The sequence below is a fragment of the Lissotriton helveticus genome, chromosome 2_2 (genome assembly GCF_964261635.1).
Source record: "Lissotriton helveticus chromosome 2_2, aLisHel1.1, whole genome shotgun sequence".
NCBI classification, from domain to species: Eukaryota; Metazoa; Chordata; class Amphibia; order Caudata; family Salamandridae; genus Lissotriton; species Lissotriton helveticus.
In genome coordinates, this window is record NC_136060.1 from 148,417,377 (window position 1) to 148,437,371 (window position 19,995).

Sequence of the window (19,995 nt, forward strand, 5' to 3'; positions counted from 1 at the left end):
GACCTCCCTCTATCTTTAAGACTCTCCTCTTCCTATATGGAGTTCCGGAGGTCACTAAAAACGTTCCTATTCCAGCAGGCTTTCGGCTCCTAGCTCTCTCCCTGTACTCACTCAGTGATCTTGTCAGCGCCATGAAACTGATGGTGCAGAGTGGTGTAATGAGCAATAGTTGGTTAATTCACAGTGCAAAAATTCATAAAAACCCCTGCTGAATATAATTCACATGGTTGGCAGCACTAAAGCTGAGGGTTTCTGCAGTTTGGTCCGAAAATACATTTGCTGATATTTTAACCCTCATGCATGCATCCACAGGTCTCATCAAGACAGAGAACTGAGAGGTCAAAACATTTCTAGAATTTCTTAGTGCCGATTTCTTCAGATCCATCATATTTTTCTTTTGCCCACTTCTAAATATCCTGAACCAAGACAGGTCCTAGGTTACCCACTCATAGATGCCGTTGGGCTCAAGCACTCACTTTAGCCATGACTCCAGCACAGGTTCCAGTGTCCACTAGCGAAGGCATGATAATAACAAGTACAGGCAAAGCAAGTTTTCTATGAGACATCAGAATGTGGAACAAGATATTCCTAGTGTGTGGAGGAAGAGTGTTCCAGATTCTGGGTGTTTTATCTCTGAAGAACCATTGTAGTTTTTTCTTCTTAAAGCATGGAATGAAGAGATAGCTGTTTGATACGCATCACACCATTCATGAGCCTCGAGAAATGGACAATTTATGAGAAAGATATCTCTGTTTACTTTTGGTTGTGTTTCCTAGAGTGCTTAAAACATCAAGATTAGTAGAAAATTAAAGGCCCATTGCAGTAGAAGATGCTTATATTTGGTATTTCCTAACATGATGATGATGTGAGTCACCATCCTTTCAGTTCTTTTAATAAGCAGTTTTATGATTTATTAACTGGTGCAAACACTTATAAAGTTTTTCTGGGTGCTAACAGGAAAAGGTAGAGAATTACGTGAAGGGTGAGCTTTAATGGGAATAGAGAAGAAAATTAATCAAGTAACACTCCATAACCTATGCCACATTGTAGTGGAAGAAATGCTGTTGGTTGCTGAAACTTATACTATCAATTAATTTACTCTCCGTGTAGTGTGTGGTATCTTAAGCCCCATTTTGACAAAGTAGAACAAAGGTCCTATTTAGTTACCTCTGTGGATTTGCTATCTTGGGGATTTTAAATCTGCAGTTTCACACCTTATCACAGAATGACATGCCCAGTGTTAGAGGTGGTAAGCCACAATACTGAGGTCATTAATGTCAACCAGCACTCCTCAATATTGACAACATAAGAACACAGCAGCAGACCAAGGTCAAGCACATTCACCCTTTCAGTTTCAACATTTACTAAATGTACCACCTCTCAGCAGCAGTTGCAGGAAGTTGCTGCACTCCTCAATATTGACTACTTACATATTTTCAAGGTAGGTAAAACTATGAAATAAATATTTGCTTTTCTTCTGCATCTACTTGATTGACAATATGTTGTCTATTGACAAATGGTAGCCAGTCACCTAAATGGACTCTTAGCAAAATCAGGGATAGTACAATAATCCAATTCTTCAGTGGTGCTCCTAGGGGATAAGAGGTTGGTTACCATACAACCCTAACATAATCCACAAATGTAGAAAACAAATGAAACACAAGGCTTCCCCGAGCACTCATATATTAGTATTTAGATGTCCATATAAGATCCTTCTTCACAAAATAATTTCTCGATTGGTACAGTTCAGTCCGTGATTCTTCCAATTAATAATTTATTGTTCCAAATTTCAGTCCAAAGGAAAAGCAGCCAACACGTGTTTCGACGTGCATAAATCTAGCAAAATGACTTCTTCAGGGCTGCAACCCAAAATAACATCACATAAGTATATTACTAATATATCCAATTGTACATTTCTATAAAGTCTGTTTACATCTTGAGTAGTTTTAAAATAGACCAGCACAAGCCAACACCCAGTGTCTCCAGAAAAGAAGGGCAGAACCAAATTCCCAACAAGGTTTCACCCAAAGAAAGTGCCACTCAGTAGTTACTTTCTCAACCTATGCAGGCATCAATGTCATAAAACGACCAACCTCTTGTAATGTCTTGTCTTTTGACCTATATACCGCTAAAACCATCCACTTATCACTTGTCAGGATATAGTCCTTATACACCAAATATTCTCTAAAAAATACATATAAACATAAATATCTCCTTCAGTAATTGGTCATTGGTCATTCAGAAGCCCCAACTCCAGTTTAATCACCCATCCACCTTTTACCTCATCAAAAGGGGGGGATCATCCTAAAATTATCAAAACAATATTGTTGGTAAAGCTATGCAATAGATCGCAGGATATTTCCTACCATTCTCCTTTAATCAATTTAATTGTATTATTTGATTAAGAAGACACCAAACCCCACTCAGTATAGAACCGTTTAGTGATCTCCACCGATGTACATTCTTTAATCCCAGTCCTACTCTCTCTCTCACATAGATAGTTACCAATCATCTGAAATCAAAATTTATATACTATAAGACACATCTCTGTTCATCTAATAAAACGTTGTATGCTGCATAACTAAAAGTCAAAAGTAAGCTCACCCCATCAATCCGTAGTCATCACATGAACTAGATATCCTCCCTTCACTCCACAGATGTTTAGTATGCAATCAAAAGTACGTTATCTGTAATTAATCAAAAACGGGACAGCTGTAATGCCCGTGCCCGCACCTCATCTTCGAATGTCCTATATAGTGTGTCTTGTATCCTGCCGTAACCTTTAAACTTCACTCACCTCCTATCAGAGCAATAGCATCCCGGTATCGACACTGTAACCGGCGTTCTACTCCAAACACGAAAACTTATCCAAATGGCCTCACGAGTACGTGATCTGTAAATTATCAAGAATGTAACAGAAATAAGGCCCGATTCACATAATAGTTTGAATAATGTAGTTCTTAACCACCCCTAACATAACCTGCTCACTCACCTCCTATCCTTACAACAGCATCCCAGTATCGATACTGCAACCGGCGTCCTATTCCAGCGCCATCTTTAAGCAGTCTCACCACGGGCGCCATTTTTGACTGACCTTCAGTCTTTTTAATACATGAGGATATTTCAAACCAGGTACTATGCGGTACCAACCGCACTCAACTCTTATTCTTACAGAAAATCCCTGTATCTCCTGAGCATTCCATGCTCTAATCTTCTTTGTAATTATACACTTGAAGTAACTCAAAATTCCATCTCGTAATCTCGCAAGGTTTATACGTGTTTTCATCTCGCGTTAAAGTTCATATTACGTGTCTGCTTGAAATTCTCAATCCCGCATACACCATCTTAAAATAACAAAAGACCCATGTCACTCATAGGTCCATTCAATAATTTATCGGTTGAGCTCAGAATCGCGTTTCCTTAAATGGGGTGCTCATCATCATATAGTTAAATCTTTTAAATCGTACTCTCAATATTAATTAAAAAGGGAGAAATTTGTAACTACACTAATAATTTCTACTATCTTCTGAGGATGAAGAAAAAGCCATATAATAAAGTGAAAACATTCGCCAATGCCAGTAGCCACACTTAATAACCTATATCAGTACCTTGTAATGTACACGCAGTATAATAGCTGCAGCCATTCCAGTCTAGATCTTACTTAAGCCATAGCTCGCCCTCAAAAAATCTCCCTTCAAAACCTGAAGTGAACCCCAAACACACTCCATTGAAGATAGGAGGTAAGGGGAAAAAAAGAGGAGACGGGGGAGAAGAGAGGAACAAGGAGGAAACAAGGAAACAGAGTTTCTCCACTAAGAAACATTAATAACATCCTGTCTATTTACATCTAGAATTTGCTGTACAAAATAGTGTAATCACACTACCACATCTTATACTTCAGTGATGCTTTTCAAGTATCCATCTCAATTCGTGCTTAATACAGTCACATTATTACATCCTGTAGAAAGTATAAACCTTTAAACAGATGTCATTACTTCAAAACATCAAGGTGGGTCCTCCATTAGTATGGCACATATTGTCTTATAAATCAACAACCAATTACATACATAAAATATATTCTTAGATTCATAAACAGTACAGTTCCGAAATTACATAATAAAAACCCAAAGGTAGTTCAGTTAATCTTGGCCTAAAAATATTGAAATTCATTATCAATATTCATTCCATGCTCCACAGCTTTGAGTTTCATCAGCCAGAGAACTTCCCTTCGTCTCAGTTTCAACTGTCTATTGCCACCTCTTATATCCTGCTTTACATGGTCTATGCCATGAAAGCTGAAAACATGTTCCTCTCTGCTATCATGATTACATATTGCGTGTGCAGCAATCGGATACCCCGTATCTCCATTCTTCCATGCTCTAAAATGTTCCATCATCCTGTCCCTTAGTCTTCTAATTGTGCTTCCCACATATATTATTTTACAAGAGCATGCTATCACATATATGACATAGGTTGTGTCACAGTTGATTAACATATTGATCGTATGATTCCCTGTCTCATTATAGCTAAATGGTTGTTACTTTGTTCATAGCCCATCCACAGGAGCTACATCTCCCACACTTGTAAAAACTTTTGAGTCGATTTTCCAACCATGTCGTTTTCTCAAGTCTGTTTGGGTAGCTAGGGCTTACAACATTTGCCAGTGTCACACCTTTTCTAAAAGTCAAACTGGGTTTCTCACTAATAATAAAGGGCAATAGATCTTTATCTGCTCTGAGCAAATTCCAGTGTTTGTTAAGAATGAGTAAAGATTATTACTTTCTGAACTGTAATGTGTAATCAATCATATTCTATCTCCCTCCTTACTTGTAACACCAGGTTTCCTAGTCTCTAGAGTCTGTATACGTTTAAGATCTTGTGCTTTTGTCATCGCCTTATTAATCACATTCTGTTCATAACCCCTTGCCAAAAATCTACGTGACATGTCTTCCAAGTTCAACTTAAAATCCCTCTCATTGGTACAATTTCTCCTGGCCCGAACTTTTTCACCGTATGGTATCGCATTAATTTGGCTCTTCGGATAACAGCTGCTGGCATGGAGTAGAGCATTACAGCTAGTAGCCTTCCTATACATCTTACTACATAATCTGTCATTTTCAACAAACAGTTCTATGTCTAAGGAGATAATGTGTGTTTGATCATAGTGTGTAGTAAAATGTAAATTCAATTCATTGTCATTCAAACAATAAAAAAAAAACTTTCAATTCATCAACAGACCCGGTCCAAATCAAAAGCCAGTTGCCTATAAATTGACCCCAGTAGTGAATATGTTCCATCCATTTGCGTCTCCCGTGGCCCCAGATCCACTCCGCCTCAAACCACCCCATGAAGAGGTTGGCAAAAGACGGAGCGAATCTGGATCCTATCGCGGTACCAAGGCGCTGTTTGTACCACTTACCATCAAATAAAAACACATTATTTTTCAAAACCATATCTGTCATCGTTAAGATCATCAATGTATGATCATAATACTCAACTGGTCTTCTATTCAAGAAAGTCTCAATTGCATGTAAACCCAGATGGTGGTGAATATTAGTATAAAGTGACACCACATCTAGTGTCACCATATTCATCCCAGGTTCCCATATTATGTCACTCATGATATTCAGTACATGCTTGGTATCCTGTATAAATGATGAAAGATTATGTACATATGGTCTTAAGAAAGTATCAACATGTTGGGAGAGCTTCTCAGTCGGTCCTCCTATGCCCGAAATTATCGGCCTACCTGGTGGTCTATCTCTGCACTTATGTATTTAAGGTAAAGTGTACATACATGGCGATCTGGGAGAAACCAACTATAAGTAATTATACTCATCAAGATCGAATAATGTTTGATCATACCATTCTTTAAGCTGTTGGTTAATTTCATGTGTCAATTCACCAAGAGGGTTACAGGTTAGTCGCTCATAATAAGTTTCATCATTGAGTTGTGATAAAACCTCCTCATTGTGCTACTTTGTATTCATTACAATAATATTCCCCCCTTTGTCAGCCAAACGAATAGTCACATCCTTATTAGTACTCAGCTCTTTTAATGCCGTCCTCTCTACCCATGTTAAATTATCCAGTCTTCTGTTCAGTCTACTCCTGGGGATCTATCTATAGTCCTATCCAGGTCATAGTTAACTGATCTATAAAAGGCATCAATGGTATTGCCTGTTGTTAACTGTGGAGTCAACTTGGAGTTCATTTTCAACACACTGCTCTCACTCAAGAAACGGTTAACCTCTAGTTCTTCAAGTAAGTATAACTTCATTTAGATATAAAATATCTATAAAAGTACAGTTCAGATGATACCAAAGACAGTACAAATTATTAAAATAGCAAAGCATAAAAACAGTTGGTACATTAAAACTTTCGAATTCCATTTGCGGACTTCAGTAACGTTATGTGTTAAAAAAGGCAAAATATACACAGCAACTGTAACCACAATGGCATTTGGGCAAAAAATAAGTTTGAGGACTTAACAATAGTGGTGTTATGCTGATGGGTACAGTCGGAAGACAACTGCTAGCAGCAGGTTGTAGGAAGATGCAGTCAAGTATAACCAGTTATAGCAGCATTTAATAAAAGTGCGGTTTAGAGCAGACTGTACACCTTTAAAATAAAAACGTTGACCAGCACTGCCAGTTATTGAGTAAAATTGCGGTATGCGTAGCGTATAAGAGTTATGAGGCCTATATTTAAAACTGTGTTCTCTGGATTCAGAGCTGCCATTACTGCTTGCCTGCATGTCCGGATTCCCAGCCTATTCCACTCGACTTTCAATTCTCGTCTGCACTGTAGCGCAATTGCAGGACAAAGACAGACCACGTGCTCTAAAGTCTCAGCCACCTTACCACACCCCCTGCACATTACATCCTCTGACGTACGACGCCAGTGAGGTAAATCCTTTAGAAATTGCCAGTCACCCAGTCTAAGAGCCAAGAAGCTAAGCTTTAAATACAAGGGATAAGTGCAAGACAGATAGGGGAGGGGAGTGGCAAGCCCATAAGAATTCATTATTGCCCAGGCATGCTTGCGTTTAGAAAAATGAGCTTTGTCAGCCATTCGGGACATCAGTCGGGTATGTTTCTTAATACTGGTTTTAAAAACGGCCTTACTAGGGTTGAGATCCCATAGTTCGCCCACAGATAATTGGTTAACTGCATCCCTGAAGAAACAGCCGTTTGACCCCCCTGGGTTTTTCTGAGAAATGTCCGACCAGAGTAGTGACTCCAGGGTACCTGGCTCTGCTTGCCTTAGTTTGTGGCACAGATTCAAATAAGAGCCAGTATTCAAAAATTCGTAGTTTAAAAGACACAGTTCTAATCTGATCTGTGCTGCAGAAGCAGATTTAGGCAGAGTTTTTCTATAGATTTTGGTCACATGTTGGTTTAGGTTAGCATTGAGTTTTCCTCTAAATATTTCAATGCCATACGACAAAGTTGGCCCGATTTTTGCTCTCATAACTTCCAGTAATGGTGATAGACTTGGACCGGACAGTTTTTTTGAGAGCCTAGAAAAAGTCACCTGAAGGTTCATGGCTTTTAGTGATATTTCAATGCGTTTTTTAGCAAAGAAACCCCTGGAGTCAAAATTGACCCCTAAGTATTTGTATGTTTTTACAATTATAAGGTTAATCTTATTATATAGCCATCCGCCTCCCAAGTAGCGTTTTCTACCGAAGATTACCACTTGGGTTTTCTTTAGGTTTACCTCTAAGGAATTCATAGTGGTGTAGCTGTGTAATTTGTTTAGTAGCCTTTGCAGACCTACCCGGGTGAGACTGAATAGAACCAAGTTGTCTGCATATAGGAGATTACTAATTGACTCGCCACCAATCTTGGGTGGGTGGCTGTTTGTTTCCTCGAGGGTGACTGGTAAATCTGCTATAAACAAGTTAAAAAGTAATGGGGCCAGCACACATCCCTGTTTGACACCTCTGGTCATCATGATTTTCCGAGAGATATGTGTGCCAGACCCCGGCTTCACTTGAATCCATGTGCCTGAATGTTATTATATTATCGCGTCCAGAAGTTTAGCCGGGATCCCCCATTTCTTTAACTTTACCCATAGTTCTTCAAGTAGTTTAGATACTGTAACTGGATCTTCCTCATTCTCAGTCAGTGACAATAATAATCATGCATCATTAATCTCTTGAATAGTTAAGTTGCTCACATCCTTTATTTTTAAATGTTTAGCCTTTTCTGGTACATTCACAAACATTTTTTTTGTTTCAACAGTCTTACAAACTGATATAGATCAATCTTCGTCATATACCAGTCTGATGATGTCGTCGGGCAAAACCCTAGCCCCTTCTTCAATTGGAATTGGAATTGGAATTGGAAATGGATTTATAGAGCGCGTAGCTACCCATGGGCGTCCCAGCGCTGGACTTGTCAGATTGAGCGGAGTGACCTAGGGAATGAGCCAAGTTTTCAGTAGTTTGCGGAAAGTTAATAGATTGGTCTCCCTACGGATGTTGAGGGGTAGGGCGTTCCACAGCTTAGGAGCGTTATATGAAAAAAGACGGCCCCCAGATCGTGCTTTTTTGATTCTGGGGATGCTTGCCAGGGAGAGGCGGTGAGATCTTAGCTTCCTGTTAGCTTTGTATGGTTTGACCAAGGATCTCAAGATAGGGGGTCCCTTGTCTTGAAGGATTTTGTGAGTGATGCAGAGTGTTTTGAAAGTGATTCTTTCAGGGATTGGAAGCCAGTGTAGGGAGTTTAGGGAGGGCTTTGCAGAGCATCGGTGTTTTGTGCCTGTAAGCAGCCTGGCTGCTGCGTTCTGGACGTGTTGGAGTTTGTTGATCACCGATTTCGGGGTGCCAAGGTATAGAGCATTTCCGAAGTCCAGCCTGGACATAATGAGGCCCTGGATGAGGAGTTTCCTGGATTGAGGGGGTATAAGGGGGAGGATTTTGCGTGCGGTGCGCAGGAGGCCGAAGCAGGTTCCAGCGGTTCAATAAAGTTATCATTGTCTAAGACAGCTCTAGAGATGACGAATTAATAATCTCAATCTCATTTCCTGACAAACAGTCTAAGCGGTTCATTTTTTCCATGATCGAGTCCTCATCCCTTGTCTTACTCTTTGCTCCTCCCCTTCCTTTCATCCCTCTCCTTGTCTTTTTGAGCCTAATTCTCGATTTTTGGCTCCCGTATCTCGATTCCCACCCTCAATCTCCACACCTCCTGTAAAAAATTATTCTCAAGATCAGTAGTACCCCCAGTTTCAACCAAATCTTCACCCTCACTACTCGAGAAATTACTTGATGATGCATCAACATCACTGGTGGATGGGGCATTCTCCTTATGTTTAGAACCCAAATCCTTAGTAATCAAAACGCTTGGCAAATGTGTATACGCATCCTGATTTGTAATCATTTTATCATTTTCATCGCGCTTTAGTTTCCTAGCTTGGCTCCTTTATATCTACCTGTAGGTTACTCAACTTTTCATCTAAAATAGTGTAATTTTTTACTGATGCCTCCGGAAGATTAAGTGTTTTAATCTCATTCTCCACCTTTTGAATTTCAATTAAGAGTTTAGGAATCTTCCTCTCGGCATTCTCTATTAGGATATTCATGAGATTTCTCGAGCTATTATTTAGTTCCTTTTCCCAAATATTATTAAGATCGGGTTCTAGGTCCTAATACGTGGGTATGATCTGTAACCTCAACTAGCAAGGAATTCTATTCAGAGTAAGATATTGTTTTAGTGTCGCAGCATCCCACCATTTAGTGAGTTCTGTTCTTTTAAGAGACTCAAGTTTAACAAACTTGGCTCTAAGACCCTCTTTTCTCACATTCTTAGAAGTGCCTACAGCTGCACCAATTGAGCCACCCTCAACTAGATTACTAAATAAATCCTGTGCTTCCTTGTCCCTATTCATATTTACCCTTGCGGCTGCCCTATTCCTGAGATTAGCAGTTTATTGACAAATGGTAACCAGTCACCTAAATGGGCGCTCAGCAAAATCAGGGATAGTACAATAATCCAAGTCTCCAGTGGTGCTCCTAGGGGATAAGAGCTTGGTTACCATAAAACCCCAACATAATCCACAAATGTAAAAAACAAATGAAACACAAGGCTTCCCGGAGCACTCATATATTAGTATTTAGATGTCCATTTAAGATCCTTCTTCAGAAAATAATTTCTCAATTGGTACAGTTCAGTCCGTGATTCTTCCAATTAATAATTTATTGTTCTAAATTTCAGTCCATAGAAAAAGCAGCCAACACGTGTATCGTCGTGCATAAATCTAGCAAAATTATTTCTTCAGGGCTGCATCCCAAAAAAAATCACATAAGTATATTACTAATATATCCAATTCAACATTTCTATAAAGTCTGTTTACATCTTGAGTAGTTTTAAAATAGACCAACACTCAGTGTCTCCAGAAAAGAAGGAAAGAACCAAATTCCCAACAAGGTTTCAACCAAAGAAAGTGCCACTCAGTAGTTACTTTCTCAACCTATGCAGGCACCAATATCATAAAACGACCAACCTCTTGTAATGTCTTGTGTTTTGACATATGTTCCGCTCAAACCATCGACTTATCACTTGTCAGGATATAGTCCTTATACACCAAATATACTCTAAAAAATACATATAAACATAAATATATCGTATCTCCTTCAGTAATTGGTAATTCAGAAGCCCCAACTCCGGTTTAATCACCCATCCACCTTGTACCACATCAAAAAAGAGGGGATCATCCTAAAATTATCAAAACAATATTATTGGTAAAGCTATGTAATAGATCTCAGGATATTTCCTACCATTCTCCTTTAATCAATGTAATTGTATTATTTGATTAAGAATACACCAAACCCCACTCAGTATAGTTAAAATAAGTGCAACAGTACCGTTTAGTGAGCTCCACCGACGTATTTTCTTTAATCCCAGTCCTACTCTCTCTCTCACATAGAGAGTTACCAATCGTCAGAAATCAAAATTTATATACTCTAAGACACAACTCTGTTCATCTAATAAAACGCTGTATGCTGCATAACTAAAAGTCAAAAGTAAGCTCACCCCATCAATCTGTAGCCATCACATGAACTAGATATCCTCCCTTCACTCCACAGATATTCAGTGCGCAATCAACAGTACGTGATCTGTAATTAATCAAAAACGGGACAGCTGTAATGCCCATGCCCGCACCTCATCTTCGAATTTCCTGTATAGTGTGTCTTGTATCCTGCCGTAACCTTTACACTTCACTCACCTCCTATCAGAGCAATAGCGTCCCGGTATCGACACTGTAACCGGCGTTCTACCCCACACACGAAAACGTATCCAAATGTTCTCACGAGTACGTGATCTGTAAATTATCAAGAATGTAACAGAAATAAGGCCCGTTTCACATAATAGTTTGAATAATGTAGTTCTTAACCACCCGTAACATAACCTGCTCACTCACCTCCTATCCTTACAACAGCATCCCAGTATCGATACTGCAACTGGCGTCCTACTCCAGCGCCATCTTGGACTGCCTATTTAAGCAGTCTCTCCATGGGCGCCATCTTTGACTGACCTTCAGTCTTTTTAATACATGAGGATATTCCAAACCAGGTACTATGCTGTACCAACCACACTCAAATCTTATTCTTACAAAAACTCCACGTATCTCCTGAGCATTCCATCCTCTAATCTCCTTCGTAATTATACACTTGAAGTAACTCAAAATTCCACCTCGTAATCTCGCGAGGTTTATACGTTTTTTTAATCTCGCGTTAAAGTTCTTAATACGTGTCTGCCTGAAATTCTCAATCCCGCGTATGCTACATTAAAATAACAAAAGACCCATGTTACTCATGGGTCCGTTCAATAATTTACCGGTTGAGCGCAGAATCGCGTTTCCATATATGGGGTGCTCATCATCATATTGTTAAATCTTTCAAACCGTACTCTCAATCTTAATTAAAAAGAGAGAAATTTGTAACTACACTAATAATTTCTACTATCTTCTGAGGATGAAGAAAAAGCCATATAATAAAATGAGAACATTTGCCAATGCCAGTAGCCACACTTAATAACCTATATCAGTACCTTGTAATGTATGTGCAGTATAATAGCTGCAGCCATTCCAGTCTAGATCTTACTTAAGCCGTAGCTTACACTCAAAAAATCTCCCTTCAAAACCTCAAGTGAACCCCAAACACACTCCATTGAAGATAGGAGGTAAGGGGAAAAAAAGAGGAGGCGGGGAGAAGTGAGGAAAAAGGAGGAGTTTCTCCACAAAGAAACATTAATAACATCCTGTCTATTTACATCTAGAATTTGTTGTACAAAATAGTGTAATCACACTACCACATCTTATACTTCAGTGATGCCTTTTCAGTATCCATCTCAATTTGTGATTAATACATCACATTATTATATCCTGTAGAAAGTATAAACCTCTAAACAGATATCATTACTTCAAAACATCAAGGTGGGTCCTCCATTAGTATGGCACATATTGTCTTATAAGTCAAAAACCAATTACAAACACAAAATATATTCTTAGATTCATAAACAGTACAGTTCAGAAATTCCATAATTAAAACCCAAAGGTAGTTCAGTTAATCTTGGCCTAAATAATATTGAAACTCATTATCCATCCCCTTGTTGGGAATTTGGTTCTGTCCTTCTTTTCTGGAGACACTGGCTTGTGTTGGTCTATTTTAAAATTACTCAAGATGTAAACGGACTTTATAGAAATGTAGAATTGGATATATTAGTAATATACTTATTTGATTTTATTTTGGGTTGCAGCCCTGAAGCAATCATTTTGCTAGATTTATGTACGACGAAACACGTGTTTGCTGCTTTTTCTTTGGACTGAAATTTGGAACAATTAATTTATAATTGGAAGAAATACGGACTGAACTATACCAATTGAGAAATTATTTTGTGAAGAAAGATCTTATATGGACATCTAAATACTAATATATGAGTGCTCGGGGAAGCCTTGTGTTTCATTTGATTGACAATATGTTGGTAGTCAATATTGGGGAACTGGCATAAGTGCATCCTAGTATTAAAACTTTGTGTTAGAATGCTACTCTAAGTCCGGTTTGGTACCCTAGAGGTACAAAGTGGGATTGTGAGTCATGTCTTATGCTCTCTTCTCTTGTACTTACTGTGCAGCACAGAATAACCATGTGGAAATACATATCTCACTGAGGATCGAAATATCAGCAATCAATCAAAGCCAGCTGGACTACGGGTACTCCCTCAATGCCAGGATTAACAAGAAACTCTACATAAGGCTGCAGACCCTTCAGAACTCAGTGGCCAGAATCACCCTCAACTTCCCATGCCACTCTCACATCACACCACACCTGAAGGAGCTACATTGGCTTTCAGTTCACAAATGAGCACAATTCAAACTCCTCAACCACACTTTCAAGGTAGTTCATAACACCAGCCCAGCATACCTCAGCAATTGAATTTGCTTTCACAAATCTTATAGACACCTCCACTAATCTGGACACCTACTTACACACATCCCTTGCATCCCCAAAAAAACAGATATGTGGGTTGAGCCTTCTCCTACATCACTCCTAAAGCGTTGAACGGCCTGCTGCTACACATAGGAGCCTCCACCTCACTTCTAGAATTTTACAAGAAGCTGAAGACCTGGCTCTAATGGTACCACTAGGCCCTAGTTGCGGCTAGACTCACATCTGCTCAACACCAGGATACCTTAGAGCTCTTGCACATCTAAGCACCATCCCTTAATAGGCGATTCCAACTGGGCAAAGTGCCATCACCAATGGGCAGATCAGAAATGCCTCTAGCCAAATATTGATACTCAGTACTTCTGTTTACTACAACTCTCAGAACAAAAAACAGCCTAGTCACAAATATGACAGGTGGGCACAAAGTAGCATGAGTAGTGTTTCAATCATGCGTGTCCATCCTTATGTCTGCTATGCCCATTGCTTCCACAAATTCCTTCAACCTATGAGGTTTCCTGTGGACTTCTTTTTTAAAAGATAATCTATCCTTGCCCACCATTTGCTATTTGACGGCAGCTTAATACCCCCAAACCAATTTCTCTAGAGGCCCCCCATCATCAGTGCTCCTTGTTAGAGCATAGGTGGTAAACAAGTGGATATGCTCAGTACTTTGTCCCCTGTCCACTGACAGTGCTATGTATCTTCTCACATGTTATCAATTTAAAATGGTATATTTGTTAGAAATGGGACTCATGGTTCGCTGAGGTATGCATCCAGGACAGGCAGGAACCAGCACTGTAGTCAGGGTAAGAGATGCACACTAAAAGTACATGCCACAGTGCATATCATCTCTGGTACCAAAAGACTTGTCCACTTTCCACTTGTAGTTTCACTCTCCATTGGCTCACTATTAAAACCAGAGCTGTTCTCAAAATGGACTGCATCACTCAAAGGCAGTACACACCTCGCCTCTTTGATACCTGGCCTCTAATCTGAAGATATATCGCAAGATCAATCCTTACACAGTGCGATACACTACTCCCAAACCCAGAAATTTGAAAAAAGGACTGTACACTTGCTCTCCCTGCCATCAGCCTGTGTACCAATACCTTGCTGCCCACATTCAAGATGGAACTGCAATGTTACTCTTTCGATGATAATTTGAGTAACTTTCATTCTCACCTAATTACTCTTGGGCTGGCCTCTTCCTGATCGCCTCACTCAAAGCACATTGAACTCCTTGCCTGAACTTTCTCCTGACTTTGTATTTACACCTTTCTCACAGGCTGTCTAATGGCCTCTTCTTTAATTCCTGACACATAACCCTGTAAGAAAATGCCTTTTTTTGTTTGTTCATCCCGAATACTTTTTCAAACTAATGCTGTTGGTTTTTGGATTCTGTAAACTGAGATCCTACCAGGCCCCATTGCATATCCTCTGACCCCCTAAAAATGTTTTGAATTGGTCAACAATGCTAATTGGCACATTTAGCTTAACTATAAGCCCCTACTATATGGTACCCAGGACCTGTAAATTAAATGTCTTCTAGTGGACTGCAGCACATAATATGCCACCCCCACATTGCCAATGCAAAGGCTATCTTCAAGTCTGCTCTTGAAATCAGAGTGTGCAGTTTTAAAACTTCAAATTTCGATCTGACAAAATCAGTCAAATGTGCCTTTTTGCCAGTGTTAAATGTCACTTGTTAATGGTGGACAAAGGGCTTCGGTGTGGTGACATGTCTTCCCCCAGAAAAGAAAAGTATCTGGGCTGTGTGTAGGAATTTATTTACACATTAAAAGGTCCCTACCCTGTCACAAACATATGTAACTCACATCTAGGCCTCCTCCTTCGTTGTCCTGACAGCCAACTAGGCACCAACTAGGCACCAATCCCAGTGATAGAGGGGCTGCCCCAGAACTGGCTTAAAGTGACCACAGGGGAGGGTTTGCCAGTATACTAGCCACACCTCTGCTTGGCCCCAGGGATCTCTGCACAAGACAGGAAAGGTTCGGCTGTATTGGTTTTAGGTACAGAGAGGCACTGTGGTATAGTCTAAAGTAAAGCACACAGGACGTGCTGGAAAAGTGGGTAGGAAGCACCATTGTGACCCATTAGCCCATTGGTTATGGAGTGGCCAGGAGTTTCACTCACCCATATACTGGTATTGGGCATAACAGTGGCACCCTTAGTACCTTCTTCAGAACTCTTGTGGACCTGTGAAGTACAGAAGGACTGCACCTGCATGTTTAACTTGTGGAGATAGACCCCAAGGCTGGACCTGCTCCCCACTTGTACCTAGGACAGAAGAGAGGACTTCATGGGCTAGGTGGCTAGCATCTTGTTCAGCTCCAGGAACACAAAAGCTGAAGTAAGCTCAAATCTCTGCTGAGGGCAGCTGACCAGTTTCAAATGGATTTGTCCTGGACCCTTCTGGCGGCTTCTGGCAAATTGAGTCCTAACCGCCATGTGGTGTCCAAAAGGTCCTGGACCCTAAACTGGGGTTAAAAGTGTACTACTGTCCAACCCCCCTTTGAAATTGTAAGACTGGACAATTAAAAAATGTATTTGAACATTTCAGCAAAAGAACAAGATGCTACATCCTGACAGCTGTTAACGTTGAACAGGTGGTTGGACTCAACTTGCTGTTTTGCCCCACTGAAAGGATCCTGGCTTACCGAAAAGTTTCTAAGTCTGAATGTAGAGTACATTGCCGGGACCAATGCAGATCAGCACCCCAACAATGGCTTCCTGGGTACCGAATTTAGACTCTGCCCATGCTGAGTTTTCCTGCCTTCAACGATGAGAGCCTCAAACTTCTCATGAGAGTTGAGGTTCCCACTGAGGCTTCATAGTCAGTCAGCTACCGCAGACGACACCCTTTTGGATCCATCCTGCAGCCCAACTTTCTGCGAAATCATCAACACGCACTTTTCTTCAGAAAAAAAATTAACTTCAAAGGTAAAAACTTCACCAGAAAGAATCAGACCCCTGTATCTGAAGCACACTCAATGGTGGTCAGCCATAACTTTTTACTTTGAACCAGTCTAGTTCGACCAGATACCAGTGGCTGGAGCGTTTCACTTTTTGGCACAATAATTATTTAAAACCTCCAAAAATACATACTTCCAGTTATTGTCATTTTAGCATCTATCTGTTTATTAAAAGGTACTCTATTTATTGTGTTGTGTTTTCTGTTTTATAAATGTCTTGTTACTGATAAATGCTTTACACATTTCTCCTAAGTTAGGCTTGCATGCTTTGTACTACAGCTACCAAGGCTTGACCTTGTACAGAACTCTAGCTTTATTACTCAGTGAGGACCCACATTCTCTCCAATTTATAACCCATTTTCTCATACTCCATTACTTTAAACTTTGCACAGCTCTGCATCTCTACTATCTTTAACTTCATATTATTTTTTCAATCCACGATCTCCTGCATTGGATTAGTTTAATTTGCCTCTAACTATTCCAGAGGTTTTTTTTCATGATTATTAAGCATGTCAGACTTTTTTTTTAACTTTCAATCGCATACTTTTTTCCATTATTATTTTTATTCCATGGATTTTCTGCGAAAAGGTCTGTCACCTCTTATGATATTCATTGTTTGCACTGTCTTTGGTTTGGCTTATTTATTTTCCTGTGATTGAATTATTCTCTTACAGCTTACTACTTAGCTTGCAAATCTTAGGTAACATATTTGTATTTGTATGTAGCTCTCCACTTTCTATATACATTTCTTTAACACAGTTTGACAATGCCTGTGCTATATAAAATTGTATAAACATATAAAGTGTCTAAGCAACTCCCTGGATGTATTGTAACATTGCACTGGACTGATCAAAATGCACAAAATGTGCCTACTGTGTCATCATCTCCGTTCCACACCCACATTTACACTGGTCCTTGCCGTCTTTTGTAGTTTTTCACAAATCTAATTTTTCCAGTATTACAGTGGAATAAAATGGAAGATGTATTCTAATGAATTTTACATGTTTTTCATTCATATTGGCAATAAAGGGTAATTATTATTTACGGTTTATTTTGCAGGAATAACGACAGTATTGACAATGACAACATTGAGCATAAGTGCAAGACATTCCTTACCTAAAGTTTCCTACGCTACGGCGATGGACTGGTTCATTGCTGTTTGCTTTGCGTTTGTATTTTCTGCACTCATCGAATTTGCTGCAGTCAATTATTTCACAAATATTCAAATGGAAAAAGCAAAAAAGAAAGTACCAAAATCCACCCCTGTTATTCCAGCTCGCTCTACACCAAATGAAAAGTGCACAGAAGAACAATATTTGGTATGTACTTTATTTCTATTGCTATTCATGTATGCTCATATGACATAATCATCTTACCACAATGAGGAACACTGTGGGCCTGATTATGATGTCGGTCGGAAAGGCTCTGGATGGCATTCGGATATTAATAAACCGTGTCGGAACCTGTGTTTCCTACTGAGTCAGAAACATTTTCGACCAACCGATTACAATAGAACGGTAACCGTTCGGTCATTCTGAATCGGTTCTGACCGGCATTCGGAAACTCAGAGTTGGTCAAAGCTGATTCGTACAGCTCTACGGACTGCATTTCCGACCAACGTATTATGTCTGATTCGGATAGCTTTTCTGACTCAGACCATCCGACATGAAAAGGCTGTCGAAAACTGACTTTGAGGGGCCCTTAGCAGGCCTCCCTTCATTCTTAGGCCTCCAGTTGGGGCTGTGGCGGTACCCAAGGGACCCCCCCTCTAGAATCATGCACAGTGTGACAGGCACCATGGGGTGCCCACCACAGGGTGCAAGGTTTTCCACAACAACCCCTTTTTTCAATGGGCGCCTGTGTTGTTGGTTAGAACACAGGCTTCCATTAAAGTCCATGGGAGACTTTCCGAACGGTGTTCGTAAGCATCATAATCGGTTGGTCGGAACCTCCGACCGCAAGTTGGCCGGAACCAAATCTGACAAGGAGTCAGGAGGTTTAGTTTCTGACCAACATCATAATCAGGCCCATTATATAGAAGTGTTAATGTTAAAATGTTTTACAATGCTTGAGATTTGGCCTGATAGAGGCAGACACTGGTTACATTTGCTTCCCTTTTTTTTACACATTAGAAAAATACCTAATATACTTGTTTCTGCTTTTCCTATGGTAATATGTTTACAACTATTCTGTCAAAATCTAAGTTTTATAGGAAAGGGAAACTCGGCATTATGACATTTGAGCTAAGTGAAGGTACAGGGAATGAAATTGCAAATAATGGCATTAAAAGAAGAAGCATAAGAGGAAGCAGTATAACATGGCATATGACGCTGAGCACCCCACAGAACAGACATGAAGGGTAGCGTGGGTAGGAGGCTTAAGGCAACGTACCTTAGTAACTAGCCAGGAGCCTAAATGTTTGAGCATAATGGACAGCATTTGTGTGTCAGAAGAAATGATAAGCAACAGGCAAATGATAACGGTACACAGTGTCTTTCAAATTTGGCAGAACTGTTGACCAAATTATGTTTAATAAACTGAATAGTAAAATTAGACATTGTACGCATCGACTTGGTACTTCTACCAACAAATAATTGGGAAATTTCAATTTGAAACAGTGCAAACTTGGGCAAAGGGAGCCAGTAATATTGATCATAAATTAATATAATTAAGTTCAGCTTCACTAGGGGCTGTAAGGTCTTCTCAAAATATTAGAGATATTTAGTTGGAAATGGTGCAACATTGATCGCATGAACCAGTGACATTAGCTACATCTATGAGTCATGAAATAACATCTGAATCAACATCTGTTGAAGCACATTCCCTCTGACACCAAGGGGATGACATCTGCATTACAGGGTTGATTTAGAGTTTGGTGCCCATGTTACTGTGTCGCAACAGTGTAGCCTCTCTGTCATCTCTCACCACCCCACCTCATTTAGACACGGACAGACAGTAAGTTGTCTATCAGCGGAGTCCCTCTTTTGCTCATTCAATTGAAAGCTTACTCTGATAATCCAATTGAGTAGTTGCAATTGGAGAAAAGCCATCACAGCACCTGCTCTATTTAGAGCAGAAAGTGTAATCGACAGAAGAATTCAATAATGACTCCCACACCCTGAGACAGGGGTGAGGGGGTGAGGGTGGTTCAGGGAGATCATCAGGTTTTTATTTAGAACAAATTCCAACTTTGGAATTTTGTTTCAGAAAAAAAAGTTTGGTGAGCCACTGTTAAAACAGATGGCAGCTGTCCACCAACATTTTGTACCTTGAAGGGAACTGCTATGGTGACGGTTCCTTTCATGCTGCAGAGATGATCTCTGGGCTGGCAGTCATATCTAAGTTATACACATGGAGTACCGTTGGGATGGAAGGCTTTATGTCCTCCGCCATCGTGATAGATGCTCCAAGTCTCTCAAACTCTACAAGATATTTTACTTAAATATCAGCTATAATAATATTTTTGAAATGCAATCATGTTGTCCCCAAATGCAGGTTTATTTTTTCATACAAAAATAGCATTCACAAAAGTTTTCCAGACAAACA

At 39.9% G+C, this 19,995-nt stretch overlaps 1 protein-coding gene across 3 annotated transcripts in view; it reads left to right on the forward strand.

Moving 5' to 3' along the window:
• GABRA4 (gamma-aminobutyric acid type A receptor subunit alpha4) overlaps nt 1–19,995 on the forward strand; it is a 621,559-nt gene that overhangs the window by 347,991 nt on the left and 253,573 nt on the right. For all 3 annotated transcript variants that reach the window (XM_078678233.1, XM_078678232.1, XM_078678234.1), the window contains one exon: nt 17,509–17,768. In XM_078678233.1, coding sequence (XP_078534359.1) covers nt 17,509–17,768 — 260 coding nt within the window. The remainder of the gene's footprint in view (nt 1–17,508; nt 17,769–19,995) is intronic.